Raw genomic sequence first — 24168 nt, forward strand, 5'->3', positions numbered from 1 at the left:
CTTTAAATTAATATTAAAATTATTATTATTTACAAAGGGAGGATAGAATAATATGAAAACCATATCTTAATTGAAAAGTGTCTTTGGAGACCTTTTAAGTCAAGTGGAGAATGCCCATAACAAAGGTGGCAGATCGTCATCAGTCTGCTGTCAGCCAAGGTGGCGCTGGAGCTAAGATGGTGCTCAAGCAAAATAGCTCCACCTGTGGAGGAAAGTCACGTGTTTGTTATACCTTAGAGTGGAATGGTATTTATCTATAGAAGCATGGCTATGTATCAGCAGAGACGAGACAAATAGACACATTATTCATTATGTACATATGAGGAGATTTGTCCCTGTCACTGCAGGCAGCCTCTGCCATGCAGGCCAGAGTAGAGTAGGTTACCAAGAGATGGAGAGCCGGCTGGCATGTGGTGGTAGTGCGAGGGCTCTGGGGAGGGTGTCAGGTGGCACCAGTGGCTGTGCTCTGCCTGCCTCCCAGCAACTGCTCCAGCACCATGCTGTCCCATCACTGGGGTAAGCGAGAACAACAGAGTGAGTTAAGTTTAAAATAAAACTTGGAGCTTGCTGTTAAGAGTCAAAGGAGTAGGAGCTGAGAGCAGAGGAATAAAGCAGTGGGAGTGAAGGTTGGGAAAAGCTTACATAGAAAACCTTACATTTTTCGGATCGATGGTGAGAACTGTGAAAGTTTTTTTTCAAAGCTCTTTTAAGCCATTTAGAGTAATTATCTACTGAGTATTGGGTGGAGTTTAGCCTGAGAATTTGGAAGCCTTTAAGACCAGGAGGTGTCTCAGTAGGATGCCTAGAAGTAGCATGGAAGACATTCCTTTGAGATTAGAAGTTATCAATTATCCCTCCCGCCATCCTGAAGATAAATATGATAAGTAGGAACTGCAGCAGCCAGCCCAGATCACCAGGTTGTCATGAGGTGAACCTTAAGGGCTGAGCTCCTGGCCAGCAGGAGAATGGTTTACCTAGGCTTAGAATTTTCCAGCAGTGAGAGAAAGAAACCAGAGGAGAGAAAGAGAGCTTACCCAAGGGAAGAGATCCTAAGACAAAGGGACAGTGAGGAGGGCCAGTCATGACTGTTAATACAGCTGTCCCCACGGACACCAGAGGGTGGCTGTGAGCTCAACAGCCCTTCCATGGGACCAGGGGTTGTTTACTCTGAATAGTTGGGGTGGAGGGCTTACCAATTCACTGGTGTTTGGCTGGGTAGGCCTAGTGATCTGATAGCTACAAAGTCCATGTGGCAGCGGTGCAGGAGATGTGAACCTGTGAGTTTGTGAATCTGAGTTATGGCACCAAAATGTGTCTTTATAAAGCCAAAGATAGGTTTTATAGAGTGTGGTATAGTATATGGAGGGATGCCTCTCTGGGACCATACTGAGGCATCCCTCCCTGAAAGGTACCAGCCATGTGATGGGTCTAGTATAGAATAGAGTTATTTGAGGGATGGGAAGGGGAGTTGAGAAGGAGTAGAGGCAGAGAAAGAGAAGGGACAGAGAAGGAGGGAGGGGAGAGAAAGGGAGAGAGAGAGAGAGGGAGGGAGGAAGAAGAGGAGGAGGGGCTGGCTGGGAACACATGGGGGGAGGGAGGGAAGAGAGGGGTCAGAGAGAGAGAAAAGGAGCAGAGTGTCAAGAGAGCCTGTTGTTAACAGTTTGGGAGCACATTGGTGGTCAATTGCTATGGTCCTAAAAAAGGCAAGAGTGTTTGAGGAATTTAGTTCTGGATGGTATACTTTAAGTGGGGAGTTACCTGTGCTATATTAAGGAAAGCAGAGGGAAGAGTTGAGAATTTATCTGCTTTGGATAGCTGAGGAAGAAAACATCATATTAATTATGTATCTGGGATAGGCTGTAACAGCTTGTTTGTAAAAAGAAACTGGTTATTAGTTAAGAATTAAATAATTGTTATCGACATAGTTGGTTTTACCCGTGGGGTAGATTAAATATAATTTTTGAAGCTTAAAAAATTTTAAACAAATTGAAAACATTTTGGAACAATTTTGGGTTAAAAGGCATGGACATTGTTTCAGGTGTTTCTGTCAGAGGAAAAAAACATTTAAATAATCATGAAAAATTTGGGTTAAAAGGCATGGACATTGTTTCAGGTGTTCCTGCTAGGGAAAAGAACAAGCATTTGAACAAAGAAACATGAGAATTTTTGGGTTAAGGTTTTCAGGTGTGCATTTTTTCCCCGAATTCTCAGCAGCAAGACCTCATCCATTGTGTTTGCTTCCTGGGCTCTTTTCACCTAGGTGGAGGGGTTGGAGCCTGCTCTGCCATGCTAAGGCTGTTGGCCATTTGTCCTAGAAGGCAGTCCCCCAACCCCTCGGCCCCCAGTGTTTTTTCTTGGTATTTTTAGAAGGCAGGGTGTTGTTTTTTGTAAACCCTAAAAGTAGAGCTGGAAGAGAAGCATAGGGACTTGGTGGCACCTTGTAGGGAGAGCCTAGGTGGGGGGTTGGGAGCGGAGTTTTTGTTACTTGTCCATTTGGAGTGTCTTGTCTTTAGAGTGGGAAGGCCTGAGTCTTGTGGGCTAGTGCCAGGGGTTACTCAGTATCTTTGCTTAATCGGGAGTTACGATGTGGGTCTGTGTGGGTCGCCGGCTATGGTGAGCGTTAGCTGGTTAGCCTTTGCTTGGCGCCAGATGTGGTTTCTGTTGTCTTGCTGCTGTGGTGTGTGAACTCTGCGTGGGCAGAGGGAACTCAGGGAGCTAGTCTGCATTTCACCCTGCACTGACATCAGCTGTTGGACTTGCAGGAAGTGCCAGTGCACTGCTCAGGGGTGGGAGAACACAGCCTACATTGGGGACCCCCAGCCTGGGTGAGAAACTATGTAGGCTGAGGCCGAAGCTGATGTTTCTTAACTTCTGAACACCCAGAAGCCGCTTGGAAGTTCAAGGAATCGGGAAAGGGGGTGCAGGCTGGTGAAGAGGAGTCCTGGTGGGGATGGGGTTGTGGGGGGGACTCCAGCTTTGCTTAGTGGAGAGTGTCTGGGAGCGCAGAGGGGCCTTCTGCAGGATACTTAAGCAATGTGGCTGTTGTGATTGTAAAAAGATAAAGCGCAATTAAGATATGTTCTAAGGTGATGTGGTGAGGTATGGGGGAAGGGAATGTCTCTGTGGGCCCATGCCTAGGCATCCCTTCCCCTGAGGAACCAGCCACAGGACTGTATAGTATAGAATAGAGTTTATTTAGGGCATGGGGAGGGGAGTTAAGAGACTAGTAGGGGCAGAGAAAGGCAGAGAGAAGGAGAGAGTAGAGAAGTAGAGGCTGGCCATGACTATTTCGGGGAGTAAGGGGCAAGAGAGTAAGAGAACAAGAGAGTAAGAGAGCAGAAGGGGCAAGCAGCCCCTTTTATAGTGGGCCAGGCTTACCTGGCTGTTGCTATGTAACTGTGGGGCGGAGCAAACCTGGCTGTTGCCAGTTAACTGCTTGGGAGGAGTCCAGACAGTGCCTACGTGGCTCTATATGGTGAAGGCTTTCCCCCACTTCGGGTCTTGATGAGAGAGACAGTCCTGGGTTCCAAACTGTTTACTGATTGTCCATTGTGGAGAACACAGTTTCCTTAGGTGGACAGAGATTACACACCTTTTGAGGAAGGAATGCTCAGGAAGGGAGGCTCTGGCTAAACCCTCAGGGCCCATCTAGACACCTCATTAGCATGGAGAACTCATGTTCTGGGCTATGTGACTAGTTGCCATGTTCTTTATGTGAGGAGTCATGGTCACATGTTCCAGGCCAGGAATCTTGAGTAGGTTTTTCTGTAGTAGATGAAACACCTACTGTCCTCAGGTGGTTGCCGGGGTTTCGGAATCCACTCGACCTTACCAAGTTTTCTGTCACCGTCCCCGCCCCTACATTCATGCTTGACCCTTTCAGTTCCTAGTGGTGTCCAGTTTCATCCCTCTTCGTGCACATGGCAGATTTCATGCTTTTCAGTGGTGAAATGGCATTGTCTTTAGAGTGACATTACCTTTCTTTATGTGTTTACTAGTTAATGGACCCTTAGGTTACTCCTGTGTGTTGGTGATTGTACATAGTGATATAAGGAACGAGAGTGCAGAGCACTGGCTTTGTTTTCCTTGTATACATGTCAGTAGTGTGGCTGCTGGATCATGTGTTTTAAGACCTGTGTCACTACATTCTCTTATTCTCTACTTCATGCTCTTTATAAACAGATAGCAAGGAGGAGTGTGGCAGTGACTCATGATTTGGGTACTTTGTAGAATACTTTCATTTGTTTGGTTTGGTTTTTGTGTTTCCTCTTTAAGGGCTTCTAGCTGTTTACCTGTGCTCTCCTGTATTTCTTTACTGGAGTTATTTATGTCCTTTTTAAAGTCCTCTATTATCATGAGCAGTGATATTAGATCTGAATCTTGCTTTTCCAGTGTGACGGTGTATCCAGGACTTGCTATGGTGGGAGAACTGGGTTCTGATGACACCAAGTAACCTTGCTTTCTGTTGCTTGTGTTCTTATGCTTGCCTCCCGCCATCTGGTTATCTCTAGTGCTACCTGCCCTGGCTATATCTGATTGGAGCCTGTCCTTCTGTGATCCTGGTTGTGTCCTCAGAGTTCAGCTGTCTCTGGGATCCTGTGATTCTGTGATTCTGTGATCCTGATATCCTGGGTGTGTCAGAGCTCCTGGGAGTAAAGCTGCCTCTGGGACCCTGAGATCCTGGTGTGACCAAGCTCCTGAGATCCTGGAATCTTGAGAGTGTCAGAGCACATGGGAGTGGAGCTTCCTCTTTGTGTTGTGGGACTGGCTGCTGAGTTTGTGCCCAAGGTCTGCTCAGGGCACCAGCCCAGACAGACTGAAAGGAATCAGTGCCACTGGTCTGGTGGAGTTCCTGCCTGCCCAATGGTCAATGTTACTCCTGGTAGTGGGACCTATAGTGACCTTCAAGAAGAGCAGGCCGTTCTCTTTGTGGGCAGTGAGCATATCCTGGCCTTGTTGCAACTTCAGAGCTTGCCTAAGTTCCTTCAGTACTCAGCACCGAGGTCAAAACACAACACACCAAATCACTTAAACTTGCTCAAGTGGATCTCATGATGGACTCTTGTGAATATTTATAAATGGATATCCTTAAGAAACATCTCTCACTTCATGCCAGAATTAATAAAATTATTGTTTGTATTTTATTTAATAGTTTCCTAACACTATTATACGTTAGAGAGACTTTGGTTTGATTCTCTTTTGCATTTATTCCCAAAGTAATTGAGTAAATCACATAAGCTTTAGTTTTCTGGTCTAATTCCTGAGTAATTACCTGAAAGACTATAAATATTCAGTAAGTATAAATGAGAAGTAAAACCACTTCTCATTGCAGTAGTACAGTGCCAGAAAGTGCCTAGTACTTACATTCCAAAGTGCTTTCTTTAATTTTAAATTTCATTTTATTTACTAATTGATTGTGTGTGTGTGTGTGTGTGTGCATGTGTTTGCATGTGCTCATGCTTGTACAACATATAAATGGAGACCTTAGGACAACCGGCAGCTCTGGGTTCTCTCTTCTGATTGTGGGTTCTGGAAGATCGCACTAATGTCATCACACCTGGCTTCAGCTATCTTTCCTTACAGAGCCACTTGCCAAGTCTGCCTAATGCACTTATCTTCCTTTTTAATTTACATCTTATTGTGGATGTATGTTTCTCTGTGTTAGTGTGCAAATGCGTGTGGGTCTGCCTGCAGGGGTTATAGTGCACTGGGTTCTCTGCAGCTGCATCTGAGGCAGGAATGAGCAGTTTGATATGGGTGCTGGGAACCAAATTTGGGTCCTCAGAGTAGCAAGCATTTCTGACCACTGAACTATCTCTCCAGCCCCCTAATGTTCATGATTGTGTTTCACTTAGTTTTAGTGTTTTTTCTTTTGTACTAGAGTAGGACCCTCTCAGTTGCTAAGGCTTGTTTTTCAGTTCTTTGCATTACCCCAGGGACTAGGCTGCTTACCCACAAACTCCATAGGTATCTCTTGAACGAAACAGATCCATGGGTTAGTTTTTCAGTGCTGGTTTTATAATTAAACCCATATTAAAAATTCAGTCTAGGACTAACTTTTCTTGGTAAAGGAAGAAGCCTACAGTAGTACAATTTAATCACAGGAACAAGGTTAATGAATGTATACCGTTTTTACTATTCCCGTTTGCTCTGGTCATTTTATTCAATCTATAGAAGAACCACACGCCCTTCCATTATATGGAATTATTTTTTTGAATTGTTGAAACTAAGTTTTATTTTATTTTAATATGAAATACAGTTTAAGACATTTTCCTCAGACAGTGAAGAAATGCATTTTCTAGGCATGGTAGTGCATGCCTGTGATCCTAGCATTGGAGCAGAGGCAAGGACAGTGCTTTAGACTCAAGGTTTTCCTGGTTTACACACCAGCTTCCAGGCTAGCCAAGGCCAGATAGTGAGACCCTACTTCAAAATACTAAGCCAATCTAGATAAAACATATTTTAAAAGATGAAATGAAAGCAGAGAAGGTGGAGTCTTCCCCGTTGGAAAAACCTGGATACTAAAACATTGGCATGTTGCAGATATTTGAGTTTCTGCTCTCTGCCAAGTGCAGTTTTTCATGTGGGGACATAGCAGTGGACGAAGCAGTCTGCAGCACTTGTGTAGGCTTTGCTCTTCTGGAATTTGATGGTGGTGCTGTGGGAAGGCTGTGGAGATGTTCGGAGATAGGCTTGCTGGAAGAGTGGGTTCCTACGTGTGGGACTGGAGGTTTACTAGCTTGCCTCACTTCCTGCTCTTGGTTTTCTGACTGCCGTTTGGGTAGTAGCCACCCTGCTTTTGCTCTTGATGCCTTTTTCCCACCACAATGAATTGATCTGCTTAAACTGTAAGCCAGAATAAAGTTTAAAAAGATCGCTGCTTGTCATATTTTGTCATACCAATAAGAGTAACTGATCCAGCACACATTGTGACCATTCAGGTTCACTGACATTCAAAGAAAAATGTGAAAATAGTTTAGTTTTGTGCCTGTGTGTGTGTATGTGTGTATAGGAGGTGATGCTGATATAGAACAAAGGGCCTCACACAGGTAAAACACACAGACAGTGAACAGGCTGAGCTGTATTCCCAGCCTTAGACTGACTTCTCAATCTGAGAACTCTCTTTTTAACTAGAGAGGTTTGAAAGCAGACAGTTCAAAAATTATTTTGAATTAGGCCATAAATGAGAAGATCAGTTTTCATTTAAAATATCAAAAGAGGGAATAATAACAAACTGGTAGAAAATATGAATGGTTTATCGATATAAGTCATGTGTTTTTATTTGACAGCTGTCCCAAAGATACTGTCTTTGCTTAAGTTAAATTAGCAACATTTCATTTCTATATGTTGAGCAAATAAGATGTGTGGACTAAGAGGAAAGAAATGTTTACTATCTTCATCTGAGCGACCTATGACTTGTTTGTTTAAGGTGGGCCAGATTATGGGCCTGTTTTGAAAGAAACTTTTCAACTCCCAAGAAATTACATAGTGGATAAATTACTCTTTAGCTTAAAGAGATCTGTTCATATCACCATGCTGTCTTCTTATGTATACAGTTCATTCTGAGGGCCTCCCCTCCTTTTTTGATTAGCCATGAAGGACATGAAACACTTTTGATTCTATGCACAATTGTTCATCTTTTTAAAGTTTAAGGAGTACTTTTTCTTGTTTGTAACATCTTTCAATTTCGTTTTTCCTCTCTGTGTACGCCTCTCTGTTTCTGTCTCTGCTTTGCCTGAATCCCTTACCTCACTGCAACTGTGAAGAATGTAACATGTACAAAGACTGCTGCTTTAAATTTAGGCTTTCCTAACCCCAACAAGGGGCCAAAAGAGTCATGTATCCACAGATGCCAGATTAAGAAATATTAGGGTAGTATAAATGTCAAATTTAACTTCTAAAATCACAGCAGGTGAATCAGCTTTTGACTTGGTAAAGCAAATTAAAATTAATATATGAGAACCTCCTCCATTTCTGCTACAAGTATGGAACCACACTTGTAACCCAGGCTGTCCATTCTCCTGTTTTGGAAGTGATGTGCTCAGCGCCTCTGCAGTCTGCTGCAAGCCCTGGATTCTGTCCACCTTTTCAGGGGTGTGCTTCGTTATCTCCTGGGCTCTGTGTTTTCAGTTTTCCTATATTTACTAATGTATCTCAGATAGTGTACTTGCCTGAGCATCTCACACGTACGTTTTGGTAAGTTTTGTTTTGTTTTGTGTTCCTTGTCCAACCCCTCTCTCCACAGCAGGAGGCTTTGCGCAGGCAGGAGTGTCCTGTGGGCAGTGTTTTCCTTCCACTCTGGAAGCAGTGGTGGAGTCCTCACCTGCACCAGCTCACCACCTTGCTCTCCTGCCATCATAGTATTTCTCCCTTTTAGCATCAGTATTTTTTACTATTAAATGTAGATTTTTTTTGATAAACAGTTTTCCAGAATCTGACTATATCAATAGTTTGTATTTTTTTTCAGTAGTATTCTATTGAATGGATTTTCCACTATTCACTTATTAGTGGTAGGCACCTGTAATTTTTCAGTGTTGGGTTGTTGTGAATGAAGTTACTGCAAATATTTGCATCTTGATAGTGATGTTTTCATTTTTCTTAGGCAAATGCCTAGGAGCAGAATTGCTTACCATATGATAAATGTGTCCAGCATGCTGAGAACTAAGCTGTTTTCTTAGGGAGCAAGTTATTTTGCATTTCTTCCAGCCATAATTCTTGTTCCATATCCTTGGTAATACTTGTTATAAATAATGCCATGTTAGTGTATCTTATTGTAGCTTAAGATTTACTTTCTGATGATTAATAATAAATGTCTTTTCATATGCATATTAAGCATCCATTGTATTTCTCTATTGAAATTTCTGCTTATATATTTTGCATCTTTTATTTACTGTTTTATTGCATTAAAGCTTTGTTTTTATGTGTGTATACATGTTATAACATATATATGTATATATTTATAAGACTCTTTATATATTTTGTATATAATTCACGTCTGTGGCTTCTCTTTCCAGTTAATTGTAGATAAAAGTAGATAGTTCTTATCTATGCTTTGTGTGTATGTGTTTATACTTATTTATGTCTGTCTTTGAAAATTTGTAGTAGTCAAAGCATTTATTTTTATGATATTTATTTATAACATAATGTAACTGAGAGCCCCAGTGGTAAAATTGTATATAACTCACACAAAATAGTATAGCTGTCATTATCTACGTCAGGAACTTTTATTACTTCTGGAAATGTTTTCAATATAATATTTTTATTAATTTGGGAATTTCACATTATATACCTTGGTCACACTCATTTCTCAGACCTCCTAGATCTGTCCTCCCTTGTAAAACCTGCCCCCTTCCCTCCAAAAAAAAAAAAAAACCCAAGTCCAGTTTGTGTTGCCCATATACTTACTGGAGCATGGTTAGACTCCCAGTGCACATCCACTTGAAGAAAACTGAGTCCTTCCCCACTGCATCCTCTACAGAAGTCATTAGTCATGGAGACCTATACTTCAGCATCTTTATCACAATTTTTAAGAGTTCTCTTCAATGGCTTCCTGTCTAAGCTTGTTACTTTTTTGGGGTTAGGTAGGGTGGGATGGTTGTAGTGGTTATCACAGAAGCCTCTGTGTCCCTCTTCTACTATGAGTCTGCAGTCATTAATACCACTGTAAAAGTAGCTTCTTTGCCCTTAACAGTCTGCAGGAATACAGACCATGGACTTAGATATGGTCTCTGGCACTAGCCAGTGCCATGGACCTTGGCATGCTTATTGGCAGTACCATCACTCCCAAATTCTCCTGCCCGTGTTTGATGACCATCAGAGAGCTCTGACCTTGAGTCAGCTCATGTTGGTCTTCACGTGCAGGCGCTTGTAGTTCTTTCTGTTGAGTTCTGTGGGGTTAGCTGTATTGTTTCATCATTAGCCCTTGGTTTTAGTTAATGAGTCTCTACCCCTTTTTAGACTATTTTGGTTTATTTTTTTGGAAATCTCTTAGTTGATCTTTTGTATTTTTTCAGTTTCTTTCATTTTCTTACCCTTTATTATTTTGTTCCTTTACTAATTTTGGATTTTTTTCTGATTGTTCTAGTTCATGGAAAACCAGCACCAGGCTGTGTCTTTGAGATTCCTCTTTTTGACCTAGGTACTGTGATCTTCCTTCTCTTGGAGTTCTGCCATGTTCCCATGGTTTAGTATGATGTGTGTTCATTTCTATTTGTTGGAAAACCTTTTTAGGTCTCTCTGATATGGCTACTCTTGGTAAGTAGCTTGCTCTGAGGGATCCAGTGTCTCTTTCCAGGCAGAGTTAAAGATATTCAACATGTCCACCAGGAATAGATGTGGATTTTTGGGAATCTAAACTGTGGTCCTCAGGCTGCAAACACTTAACCTCTGAGCAGGATCACAGCTTCCATCTGACTTTCTTTCAGCACAATCTTTGCCTCCTATTTTCTTTTTCCTTTTTGGCATTTTGAGATTGAGTCTTACTGTGTAATGCAAGTTGGCTCCTACAGTCTCCTGCTTTAGCTTGTCTGGTTGTTGTTAGTTCGTTTTAGGCTGGAGATTGTTTTTCTGCCCGACTGATAATTTCTCATTTTATCTTCACCTTTGCTGTTTTCAAGGACTTTTTTTTCTTTTTAACTTGGTTTAGAATTTTAAGTTGATTTTCATTTCCTTGGCATTTTTTATCATTTATTTATTTATTTATTAATCACTCTGGCATTTTAAGGGTACTCTTGTGCTTAGTGTCTGACAAGGAGCTTACACTCAGTCTTTTCTTTTGTTCTTTTAGAATCATGTAAATTAGAATATAGAACAATGGCTTCTGGACTTATACTTGATACCTATGAGCAAGTATGATCTATACCTTCTCTGTATACATGCATGCATATGTATATAAACTAGTATTTCATCGTATGAGAGTCTTTATGGTGTCCTTAGCAGATGGAGTTCACTTCGGTACAGCGTGCAGCCATTACTTCTTTTTGCTGTCTGAACTTCTCAGTGTGTCCACTTCCAGCCTTTCTCTTCTCCATGCCCAACACAAGATACGGTTGACTTGCTGAGCGCTGGTAAGAAAGAGAACACAGCCCTAAACATAAGGTGTTTATGCACAGAGGACAGTTATGTAAGGAGATGACCCTTGTCTTCCTGTGTTCTTTGTAGCTGGCTCCTCAGCTCTTGTTTTTCAGTGTTCCTTGAGTCTGTCTTTTGTCATTCCTATTTTCTTCTTCATGTAGTTACTTTGAAGGCACGTTTTCCTCTTTCATCTTTGTTTTTATTATTTTTTTAAAATTTACTTTTCATTCTTTGACACACATATAAAATGAATTTATTTCTTTTCACTCCATCACCCTGCCACACCTCCTCTCACTGAAGCCATTTGTTTTTGTTTTTGTTTTGTTTTTGTTTTAACCAAGTCTTCCTTCTCTTGTGTGTGGCTGTCCATCTGTCTCACTAAGGAGGGTAGGAGGGTTGTTTTCATGAGCAGGGATAGGAGGTGATTTACTGGAGCATGGACAGCTTACCATTGAGAAGTGTGATCTTCTTCCTCAGTCGCTGTTGATGGCCTGATCTAGTACAGGTGACCAAGTTAGTGCACCTGCTCAGCCATGTCAGGCCCGACAGCACTGCTTTACAGAACTTGTCTTCCACCTCTACCTCTTACACTCTTCCCAGTCTCTCTTTGGGAGACTCCCTGAGCCACCCAGCAGGCGGGTGCACATATGCTTTGTTCCACTTGGGGTAGGACACTCCAGTCCCATATTGTTTGACTATTGAACTTTGACTATTGTCTCTTCATTAACCACTGCCTACTGCAAAGAGAAGTTCTCTGATGAAGCCTAACAGCTTGCACTATCTATGGGCTTAAAACTGTTTAGAAGGCAGTATGATACCATATTCAATTAGCAAGGCAGTAGTAGTAGGCAGAATTCTATATTTTTGTCCTTATATAAGTAAAGCGGTAAGAGGACTGTTGACACACACTCTCTCTTCCCCCCCCCTCTCTCTGTATTTGAAGATTGTAAAGTATATCATAACAATTTTAGTGATTAAGTTAATCATTAGAATCAGTTATAGCATATTTATTTTTATTGTACTAGGTACATTCTTGTAAAGGCAGTGTGCTGCATAATGTTGTTTTGATCTGTAATGAATTATGTATGACACTGGCCTCATAAGATTATAATGGAGCTAAAAATTTTCTACTATTTTTTAGTGATATTATAGCCACTGTGATCTTTGAGTACAACACATAGTGTTTATGCTGGTACAGTTATGAACAAGTCAGTATGTTCTAATTGTATAAAAGTATATATAACACATGTTCTTGTGTGTAGTATATACTTCTTGGCCATGATAATGTATTACTATGCTCATGTATTAACTGTAGTATAGTTCTAATAATTATTTCTAAGTATATTCTTACAAAAATATTTACTGCAAAAATATAAGCTATGTATGTCTTCTAGCATATTCTCTGATAACCCAATTTTCCTGTATTGTGTTCATTATGGATATAGTAGACATCGGTGTATACTGCCCACATAATAGGCTATATATACTATCTTGATTTGTTGAAGTACATTCCATGGTATTCTTCTTGTGTTAAGATTATCTAAAGTATTTCTTGGAATCTGTCCCCTTTATTAAGTGGGATATTCTGTTATTAACACTATATAAACGACTATATGTTGTTGAGTGAAAGCACGAGGTTGAAAGCAATGCATAAAGTAGCGTATGTATAACATGTTCTCTTGTCTGTTTGAATGAGGGAAAGGAATGGCAGTCTCACAGAACCTGATTTGAAGAGGTTTGTATTGGATTCTGTTGCTAGGCACACAAGGGACATCCCTTGGAATGGGCAGTTTGCTATACACCCTTCATAGTACTTGCTTTTGGAACATCTGATTATATTGCTTATTACATTGTTTTTGTAAAAGCTTTTAAGGAAAGCATTTTTCTTTTTTACTTTTATCAGTAAGCTAAAAAAGCTGAGTGAAGACAGTTTGACTAAGCAGCCTGAAGAAGTTTTTGATGTACTGGAGAAGCTTGGAGAAGGGTGAGTAAGAACTGTGAAAGTACCTTTCAGATAAAGGCAGTGTTGTCTAGTGTCTCACCAGAGTATGTCTGCTGGAGTGAGTGCTATTAATACCATGAATCTGACAGTGTCCAACTGTAAAGACCAGATTATGGTAGGTATGGATTGTAACACTGTCTTTTAGACAAATAAGTTCGTTCTTGTTCTCTCTCTCTCTTGATAGACATTCAAGAGCTAGAGTAGAGATTAAGTCCTCTCTTTCCTTTTGTGTGACTACCCATGAGTATGTGTTCTTTCCCTTGAAGAGATGATACTTAAAGACGCATTGAGGGACTTTGGTTGAGGATTGCCTACTTTTCTTAATTTAGTGTTAAATGGTTTACAGTAGTTAGGTGTTGTGCACATCTACAATCTTGGTAATTTAAGACCTTGGCTGTATAGTCTGCTTAAGGCTACATAAGAGCCTGTCCTAAAAGAATCAAAAAGAGGAAAAAAGGTTCACAGTAAAAGGTGCACTGGGCTTCTGCTTGAGTCAGTCTTTCCTCTGAGCCTGAGATGTGGACTGTTTTTAACTTACTTCTCATGCTTGTAATTTCCTTTTCTATCTCCTTAAGCTGCATTTGAGTTGACAAACCGTAAGTTAGCCTCTTTGCCTCCTTTCTGTCTCCCCTGCCTCCTGCTCCTTTCTTCCCATAAGAAAATAGCAGCTCACTGTGTTTTTACTTGATAACTTTTAAGTTTGTAATCGAAGCAGTAATGCTCCTTCATGAACTTATTATTCCTTTACTTTTGTTTTTGATCATTATAATGATGATTTAAGCTAGAAAATATACTATGCAATATATATATATATATATATATATATATATATATATATATATAAAAGAGTCAGTATTCTTTAATGCTTGATATAAAAAAGTGATGTCTTGGTTTTCTTTTTTAAGGTCTTATGGAAGTGTTTTTAAAGCAATACATAAGGAATCTGGTCAAGTGGTTGCAATTAAGCAAGTACCTGTTGAGTCAGATCTTCAGGAAATAATCAAAGAAATTTCCATAATGCAACAATGTGACAGGTATGAAAATATCTTATTTCCTTGAGTTTATTCTGATGACCTTCATTACTTGCATAGTAAACTAGATTTTTGTTACCTATTGTTTTTTTTCCTGACTTGGCAAAACTAAAGAGCCTAAGGATAAGTGTGTAGACGTATCCTTTGGACTTACAGCTATTCAAAGAAATGATAGAAAAGGATGTGTACAGAGAGGGAGATAACCAGCCTGTCTCTTCAGGACACATTCATGGTTGAATATTACGTTTTTGATATTTAGTGAGGCATTTTACATTATTATTACATGCTTTTGCTTTTTTTCCATGCAGGGTTTCCTGGGTAGCCTGAGGCTGGCCTTGAACTCCCCCTGTAGCTTAGGCTGGCCTCAGGTTTTGGATCTTACTCTCTCAGCCTGTGATCTGAGTGATGGGATGATGGACATGCTCTCTAAATCTGGCATATAATTATTTGTAAATTATTTTGTAATTATGATGTAAATAATCATCAACAAGCACTTACAAAGCATTACCTGTTGGAGAAGTAATATATCAGGATCCAGAAATGCTAAGAAATCCAAGATTTCATTTTTCTTCTTGAGGGGCTATGGTCTATTTGGAATGAAAACATGTGGACAGACAGCCCGGATGTAGAGTAGTAGGTACCTACTTGTGGGAACTTGGAATGATAACAAGAACAAGAGGGTGGGGTATCTTTCTCAGCCAGGGATGATAGGCAGTCCAGAAATTTAGGAAGACTTTGGTGGAGAAATGGAAGGATAAAAGAATAAGAATTATATCTTGAGAGGTGATACAGCCATACCATATGTGCAGAGGACCTAGTGCAGGTGCCTTGATTGTTGGTTCAGTCTCTTCCATAGGATTTCCCAAGCTCTGCTTAATGTCTGGATGTGGGTCTGTTAGTTCCTGGATAAAACCTCTCAGATGATGATTATGCCAGGCTCCAGTGTATGTGTATATAGGGTTCATTAGGAATCGTTTAATTCACTTTTGTTTTTTTTTTTTTTTTTCCTGGTCTTGTTTGGTTCTATCCAGGAACAGTTCTGTAGTAGAAACTATGAGTCAGAGATTGACAGGGAATCAGGTTGGATAGGTAAGTGTGGCTGATGATAAAGGGTTCTATATGCAGTGTAAGTAGCCTGGTCTTTGTTCTGTGAGGGATGCAGAGGGCATAAATTGCAGTGTGTGCAGTCTCTGGTGAACTATAGCTTTCCTTTGCTAAAAGGTCTGAAGGGAGGAACAGTGAATCTTCTTCCTCCTCCTGCTCATCACCATCATCATAGTGGTGTCTGTATTTCAGAATTTGTTTTCTCTGATATATTACCTTCCCACTGTAGTTTTCTCTCCTTCCTCTCCTTCTAGTTCCTCCTTCCATTCCTCCATTTCCTTTTAGAAAAGGGCAGGCCTCCCAGGGATATCAACCAAACATTCCATAGCAAGATACAGTAAGACTAGGTACAAACCCTAATAGGCTGGAGGAGGCAACCCAGTAGGAGGAAAAGAATCCCAAAAGCATGCAAAAGAGTCAGAGACAGTTCCTGTGCCTGCCATTAGAAGTCCCACAAGAACACCAAGCTATACAGCCATACCATATGTGCAGAGGACCTAGTGCAGGTGCCTTGATTGTTGGTTCAGTCTCTTCCATAGGATTTCCCAAGCTCTGCTTAATGTCTGGATGTGGGTCTGTTAGTTCCTGGATAAAACCTCTCAGATGATGATTATGCCAGGCTCCAGTGTATGTGTATATAGGGTTCATTAGGAATCGTTTAATTCACTTTTGTTTTTTTTTTTTTTTTTCCTGGTCTTGTTTGGTTCTATCCAGGGTCTCTGGGCTATGCAGCCTCTGGTCTTGGTTAGGCTTATTTTTTGTACGTTCTAATCACTAGCCCACATCATTTATTTCATGGCTATAAGTGGTATGGTAGTTTGAAGAAGTACTGTCCTCAATAGGAGGTGGAACCTGAGTGGAGTAAGAATCATCAGGTCTTGAGGGAGGGTTTATATAGCCTTGCCCAGTTTCCTACTCTCCCTGTCTCCTGTGCATGGGTGATCAGAGAGCTTCCTGCTCCTGCTGCCATACTTTGTCTGCTTTGATGGACTCCCTTTAAACCTGTATGCCATTTTCTTTTCCCTAAGTGCTTTTGGTCATGCCATTTTATCAAGTAACAATACAGGAGGGCTGTTCCTCTCAATCCCAGTGTCCACTCTCCAGGCAGGAAGAAGCAGATTCTTTGTCAGAATCATCTCACATGTTGTCGTAGTTGGGGACTTACAAGGATCTGAACACATTGGCATCCCTAGACCCATTCAAGTCCTAGAGTCATGGTCCTGTAGACAGACAGTCCTAGCTGTGAACAAAATCCAGTCCTTCAAAGGATAATAAAGGGAAAACTCCAACACAAGGAGGGAAATTATGCCCTAGAAAAAGCAAGAAAGTAATTCTTCAACAAACCTGAAAGAAGATAGCCGCAGAACAGAATTCCAACTCTAACAACAAAAATAACAGGAAGCAACAATTACTTTTCCTTAATATCTCTTAATATCAATGGACTCAATTCCCCAATAAAAAGACATAGACTAACATACTGGCTACATAAACAAGACCCAACATTTTGCTGTATACAGGAAACCCACCTCAGGGACAAAGACAGACACTACCTTAGAGTGAAAGGCTGGAAAACAAATTTCCAAGCAAATGGTCCCAAGAAACAAGCTGGAGTAGCCATTCTAATATTAAATAAAATCGACTTCCAGCCCAAAGTTATCAAAAAAGACAAGGAGGGACACTTCATATTCATCATAGGTAAAATCTTCCAAGTTAAACTCTCAATTCTGAATATCTATGCTCCAAATGCAAGGACAATCACATTCATTAAGGAAACTATAGTAAAGCTCAAAGCACACATTGCACCTCACACAATAATAGTGGGAGACCAACATCCCACTCTCATCAATGGACAGATATGGAAACAAAAACTAAACAGAGACACAGTGAAACTAGCAGAAGTTTTGAAACAAATGGATTTAATAGATATCTACAGAAAATTTTATCCTAAAACAAAAGGATATACCTTCTTCTCAGCATCTCATGGTACCTTCTCCAAATTTGACCATATAATTGGTCACAAAACAGGCCTCAACAGATATAAAAGTATTGAAATTATCCCATTCACCCTATCAGATCACTACAGACTAAGGCTGATCTTCAATAAAAACATAAATAATAGAAAGCCAATGTTCATGTGGAAGCTGAACAACACTCTACTCAATGATAACTTGGTCAAGGAAGAAATAAATAAAGACTTTTTAGAGTTTAATAAAAATGAAGACAAAACATACCTAAACTTATGGGACACAATGAAAGCATTCATAAGAGAAAAACTAATAGCTTTGAGTGCTGCCAAAAAGAAACTAGAGAGAGCATACACTAGCAGCTTGACAGCACACTTAAAAACTCTAGAACAAAAAGAAGCAAATTCACCCAAAAGGAGTAGATGGCAGAAAATAATCAAACTCAGGGCTGAAATCAACCAAGTGGAAACAAAAGGAACTATACAAAGAATCTACCAAACCAGGAGCTGGTTTTTTGAGAAAATCAACAAGATAGATCAACCCTTAGCCAGACTCACTAGAGGGCACAGGGACAGCATCCTAATTAACAAAATCAGAAATGAAAAGGGAGACATAACAACAGATCCTGAAGAAATTGAAAACACCATCAGATCCTTCTACAAAAGGCTATACTCAACAAAACTGGAAAACCTGGATGAAAACCTGGATGAAATGGACAATTTTCTAAATAAATAACAGGTACAAAAGTTAAATCAGGATCAGATTAACAATCTAAGCAGTCACATATCCTCTAAAGAAATAGAAGCAGTCATCAATAGTCTGTCAACGAAAAAAAGCCCAGGACCAGATTGGTTTAGTGCAGAATTCTATCACACCTTCAAAGAAGACCTAATTCCAATTCTCCTCAAGCTGTTGCACAAAATAGAAACAGAAGGTACTCTACCCAGTTCATTCTATGAAGCCACAATTACTCTGATATCTAAACCACATAAAGACCCAACAAAGATAGAGAACTTCAGACCAATTTCCCTTATGAATATCAATGTAAAAATACTCAAATTCCCACAAACTGAAACCAAGAAAACATCAAAACAATCATCCATTGTGATCAAGTAGGCTTCCTTCCAAGGGTGCAGGGATGGTTCAATATGCAGAAATCCACAAATGTAATCCACTATATAAACAAACTCAAAGACAAAACCACATGATCATCTCATTAGATGCTGAGAAAGCATTTGACAAAATCCAACACCCATTCATGATAAAAGTCTTGGAAAGATCAGGAATTCAAGGCCCATACCTAAACATGATAAAAGCAAACCAGTAGCAAACATCAAACTAATTGGAGAGAAACTTGAAGCAATCCCACTAAAATCAGGGACTAGACACGGCTGCCCATTTTCTCCCTACCTATTTAATATAGGACTTGAAGTCCTAGCCAGAGTAATTAGACAACAACAAGAGATCAAAGGGATACAAACTGGAAAGGAAGAAGTCAAAATATCACTATTTGCAGATGATATGATAGTACATATAAGTGACCCTAAAAATTCCACCAGAGAACTCCTAAACCTAAAAAACAACTTCAGTGCAGTAGCTGGATATAAAATTAACTCAAAGAAATCAGTGGCCTTTCTTTACACAAAGGATAAACAGGAGGAGAAAGAAAATAGGGAAACAACACTCTTCACAGTAGTCACAAATAATATAAAATACCTTGGTGTGATTCTAAGGAAGTGAAAGATCTGTATGATAAGAAGTTCAAGTCTCTGAAGAAAGAAATGGAAGAAGATCTCAGAAGATGGAAAGATCTCCCATGCTCATGGGTTGGCAGGATTAATATAGTAAAAATGGTTATTTTGCTGAAAGCAATCTACAGATTGAATGCAATACCCATCAAAATTTCAACTCAATTCTTCACAGAATTAGGGCAATTTACAAATTCATCTGGAATAACAAAAAACCAAGGATAGCAAAAAAATATTCTCAACATAAAAGAACCTCTGGTGGAATCACCATGCCTGACCTCAAGCTGTACTACAGAGCAATTGTGATAAAAACTGCCTGGTACTGTTACAGCAACAGACAGGTAGGTCACTGGAATAGAATTGAAGACCCAGAAATGAACCCACACACCTATGGTCACTTGATCTTTGATAAGGGAGCTAAAACAATCCAGTCAAAAAAAGACAGCATTTTCAATAAATGGTGCTGGCTCAACTGTTGGTTATCATGTAGATAACCAAATTGATCCATTTTAATACCCATGTACAAAGCTCAAGTCTAAGTGGATCAAGGAACTCCACATAAAACCAGAGACTCTGTAACTTATAGAAGAGAAAGTGGGGAAAAGCCTTGAAGATATGGCCACAGGGGAAAAGTTCCTGAACATAACAGCAATGGCTGGTGCTGTAATATTGGGAATTGACAAATGGGACCTCATAAAATTGCAAAGCTTTTGTAAGGCAAAAGACACTGTCTGTAAGACTAAAAGGAAACCAGCATTTGGGAAAGGACCTTTACCAATCCTAAATCAGATAGGGGACTAATATCCAATATATACAAAGAACTCAAGAAGCTGGACTACAGAAAAATCAAATAACCCCATTAAATAATGGGGTCCAGAGCTAAACAGTGAATCCACAAATGAGGAATACTGAATGGGTGAGAAGCACATAAAAAAATGTTCAACGTCAGAGTAATTCAAATAAAAATAACCCTTAGATTCTACCTCATACCAGTCAGAATGACTAAGATCAAAATCTCAGGTGACAGCAATTGCTGGCAAGGATGTGGAGAAAGAGGAACACTCCTTCATTGCTGGTGGGATTGCAAGCTTGTATAACCACTCTGGAAATCAGTCTGGAGGTTCTTTAGAAAATTGGACATAGTACATAGGAAGATCCAGCAATACCTCTCCTGGGTATATACCCAGAAGATGTTCCAACTTGCAATAAGGACACATGCTCCACTATGTTCATTGCAGCCTTATTTATAATAACCAGAAGCTGAAAAGAACCTAGCTGTCCCTCAACAGAGGAATGGATACAGAAAACGTGGTTCATTTACACAATGGAGTACTACTCAGCTATTAAAAGGAATGAATTTATGAAATTCTTAGGCAAATGGATGGATCTGGAGGATATCATCCTGAGTGAGTAACCCAGTCACAAAAGAACACACATGATATGCACTCACTGATAAGTGGTTATTGGCCCAGAAGCTTAGATAAAATTTAAGATAAAATTTGCAAATCACATGAAACTCAAGAAGAAGGAAGACCAAAGTGAGGATACTTCGTTCCTTCTGAGAATGGGGAACAACATACCCATGGAAGGAGTTACAGAGACAAAGTTCGGAGCTGAGACAGAAGGAAGGACCATCCAGAGACTGCCCCACCTGGGGGTCCATCCCAGAAACAACCACCAAACCCAGACACTATTGGATATGCCAGCAAAATTGTGCTGACAGGCCCCTGATATAGCTGTCTCTTGTGAGGCTCTACCAGTGCCTGACAAACACAGCTCACAGTCATCTATTGGATGGAACACAGGGCTCCAAATGAGGAGTTAGAGAAAGTACCCAAGGAGCTAAAGGGGTCTGCAACCCTATAGGAGGAATAAGAATATGAACTAACCAGTACCCCCAGAGCTTGTTTCTTTTGTTGCATAAGTAGCAGAGGATGGCCTGGTAGGCTATCAATGGGAGGAGAGGCCCTTGGTCTTGCAAAGGTTATATGCCCCAGTACAGTGCCAGGACGTGGGAGAGGGTGGGTTGGTGAGCAGGGCTGGGAAGGGTATAGGGGACTTTCGCTATAGCATTTGAAATGTAAATGAAGAAATTTTCTAATAAAAAAGGAGTTCTTTTTCTTTTAATTTTCTTTTTTTTTTTGCTATCCAAAAAGTCCCCAATACACTCCCCCCCCACTCACTCCCCTACCCACCCACTCCCACTTTTTGGCCATGGCGTTCCCCTGTACTGGGGCCTATAAAGTTTGCAAGTCCAATGGACCTCCCTTTCCAGTAATGGCCGACTAGGCCATCTTTTGATACATATGCAGCTAGAGTCAAGAGCTCTGGGTTACTGGTTAGTTCATAATGTTGTTCCACCTATAGGGTTGCAGATTCCTTTAGCTCCTTGGATACTTTCTCTAGCTCCTCCATTGGGGGCCCTGTGATCCATCCAATAGCTGACTGTGAGCATCCACTTCTGTGTTTGCTAGGCCCCAGCATAGTCTCACAAGAGACAGCTATATCAGGGTCCTTTCAGCAAAATCTTGCTAGTGTATGCAATGGTGTCAGCATTTGGAAGCTGATTATGGGATGGATCCCCGGATATGGCAGTCTCTAGATGGTCCATCCTTTCGTCACAGCTCCAAACTTTATCTCTGTAACTCTTTCCATGGGTGTTTTGTTCCCAATTCTAAGAAGGGGCACAGTGTCCACACTTTGGTCTTTGTTCTTCTTGAGTTTCATGCGTTTAGCAAATTGTATCTTATATCTTGGGTATCCTAAGTTTTTGGGCTAATATCTACTTATCAGTGAGTACGTATTGTGTGAGTTCCTTTGTGATTGTGTTACCTCACTCAGGATGATGCCTGCATTTCCCTGATGATTAAGGATGTTGAACATTTTTTCAGGTGCTTCTCTGCCATTCGGTATTCCTCAGGTGAGAATTCTTTGTTCAGTTCTGAGCCCCATTTTTTTTTTTTAATTTTAAAACATTTATTCTATAAAATTATACACATATAAATATGCCAATGCCTGAGTCATTATTGACTAGAGAATATTTACAAATTGTGAACTAAATAAAATATGCATAAAATTTTAATTAAGAGTTCATTTATGTGCACAAATACACTAATGATTTCAAGTCTCCTTTCTTAAGTTTATTTTTTTTAATTAGGTATTTTCCTCATTTACATTTCCAATACTATCCAAAAAGTCCCCAATACACTCCCCACCACTCCCCTACCCACCCACTCCCACTTTTTCGCCCTGGCGTTCCCCTGTACTGGGGCATATAAAGTTTGCAAGTCCAATGGGCCTCTCTTTCCAGTATCAAATGCATCCTTTGATACATTTGAAGGTCTGATAGAACTCTGCACTAAACCCATCTGGTCCTGGGATTTTTTTGGTTGGGAGACTATTAATGACTGCTTCTATTTCTTTAGGGGATATGGGACTGTTTAGATCATTAACCTGATCTTGATTTAATTTTGGTACCTGGTATCTGTCTAGAAACTTGTCCATTTTATCCAGGTTCTCCAGTTTTGTTGATTTTCTCAAAGAACCAGCTCCTTGATTGGTTGATTCTTTGAATAGTTCTTCTTGTTTCCACTTGGTTGATTTCACCCCTGAGTTTGATTATTTCCTGCAGTCTACTCCTCTTGGGTGAATTTGTTTCCTTTTGTTCTAGAGCTTTTAGGTGTGTTGTCAAGCTGCTAATGTGTGCTCTCTCTAGTTTCTTTTTGGACGCACTCAGAGCTATGAGTTTTCCTCTCAGAAATGCTTTCATTGTGTCCCATAAGTTTGGGTATGTTGTGGCTTCATTTTCATTAAACTCCAAAAAGTCCTTAATTTCTTTCTTTATTCCTTCCTTGACCAAGGTATCATTGAGTAGAGTGTTGTTTAGTTTCCATGTGTGTGTTGGCTTTCTATTATTTATTTTGTTATTGAAGTTCAGCCTTAGTCCATGGTGATCTGATAGGATGCATGGGACAATTTCAATATTTTTGTATATGTTGAGGCTTGTTTTGTGACCAATTATTTGGTCAGTTTTGGAGAAGGTACCGTGAGGTGCTGAGAAGAAGGTATATCCTTTTATTTTAGGATAAAATGTTCTGTAGATATCTGTCAGATCCATTTGTTTCATAACCTCTGTTAGTTTCACTGTGTCCCTGTTTAGTTTCTGTTTCCATGATCTGTCCATTGGTGAAATTGGTGTGTTGAAGTCTCCCACTATTATTGTGTGAGGTGAAATGTGTGCTTTTAGCTTTACTAAAGTATCTTTAATGAATGTGGCTGCCCTTGTATTTGGAGCATAGATATTCAGAATTCATAGTTCCTCTTGGAGGATTTTACCTTTGATGAGTATGAAGTGCCCTTCCTTGTCTTTTTTGATGACTTTGGGTTGGAAGTCGATCTTATTAGATATTAGGATGGCTACTCCAGCTTGTTTCTTCAGACCATTTGCTTGGAAAATTGTTTTCCAGCCTTTCATTCTGAGGTCGTGTCTATCTTTTTCTCTGAGATGAGTTTCCTGTAAGCAGCAAAATGTTGGGTCCTGTTTGTGTAGCCAGTCTGTTAGTCTATGTCTTTTTATCGGGGAGTTGAGTCCATTGATATTAAGAGATATTAAGGAAAAGTAATTGTTGCTTCCTTTTATTTTTGTTGTTAGAGTTGGCATTCTGTTTTTGTGGCTGTCTCCTTTTAGGTTTGTTGAGGGATTACCTTCTTGCTTTTTGTAGGACGAGGTCTCTGTCCTTGTATTGGTTTTTTTCTGTTATTATCCGTTGAAGGGATGGATTAGTAGAAAGATAATGTGTGAATTTGGTTTTCTTGTGAAATACTTTGGTTTCTCCATCTATGGTAAATGAGAGTTTGGCTGGGTATAGTAGCCTGGGCTGGAATTTGTGTTCTCTTAGTTTCTGTGTAACATCTGTCCAGGCCCTTCTGTCTTTCATAGTCTCTGGTGAAAAATCTGGTGTAATTCTGATAGGCTTGCCTTTATATGTTACTTGACCTTTTTCCCTTACTGCTTTTAGTATTCTATCTTTATTTAGTGCATTTGTTGTTCTGATTATTATGTGTCGGGAGGAATTTCTTTTCTGGTCCAGTCTATTTGGAGTTCTGTAGGCTTCTTGTATGTTTATGGGCATCTCTTTCTTTAGGTTTGGGAAGTTTTCTTCTATAATTTTGTTGAAGATATTTGACGGTCCTTTGAGTTGAAAATCTTCATTCTCATCTACTCCTATTATCCGTAGGTTTGGTCT

General features: G+C 40.0%; 1 protein-coding gene across 4 annotated transcripts in view; it reads left to right on the forward strand.

Annotated features, from left to right (window-relative positions):
• Positions 1-24168, forward strand: part of Stk3 (serine/threonine kinase 3) — a 306970-nt gene that overhangs the window by 19119 nt on the left and 263683 nt on the right. For 2 of the 4 annotated variants that reach the window (XM_029469538.2, XM_029469541.2), the window contains exons 2-4: positions 12977-13057; positions 13651-13671; positions 13981-14109. In XM_029469538.2, the coding sequence (XP_029325398.1) occupies positions 14093-14109 (17 nt within the window). In that variant the 5' untranslated portion in view covers positions 12977-13057; positions 13651-13671; positions 13981-14092. Of the gene's footprint in view, positions 1-10922; positions 11067-12976; positions 13058-13650; positions 13672-13980; positions 14110-24168 lie in introns of those variants that run through there. The other 2 variants (XM_029469539.2, XM_021183619.3) reach the window with 2 other exon arrangements.

This window comes from Mus caroli, unplaced genomic scaffold, assembly GCF_978045245.1.
Source record: "Mus caroli unplaced genomic scaffold, Mus_caroli_1 scaffold_16, whole genome shotgun sequence".
NCBI lineage: Eukaryota > Metazoa > Chordata > Mammalia > Rodentia > Muridae > Mus > Mus caroli.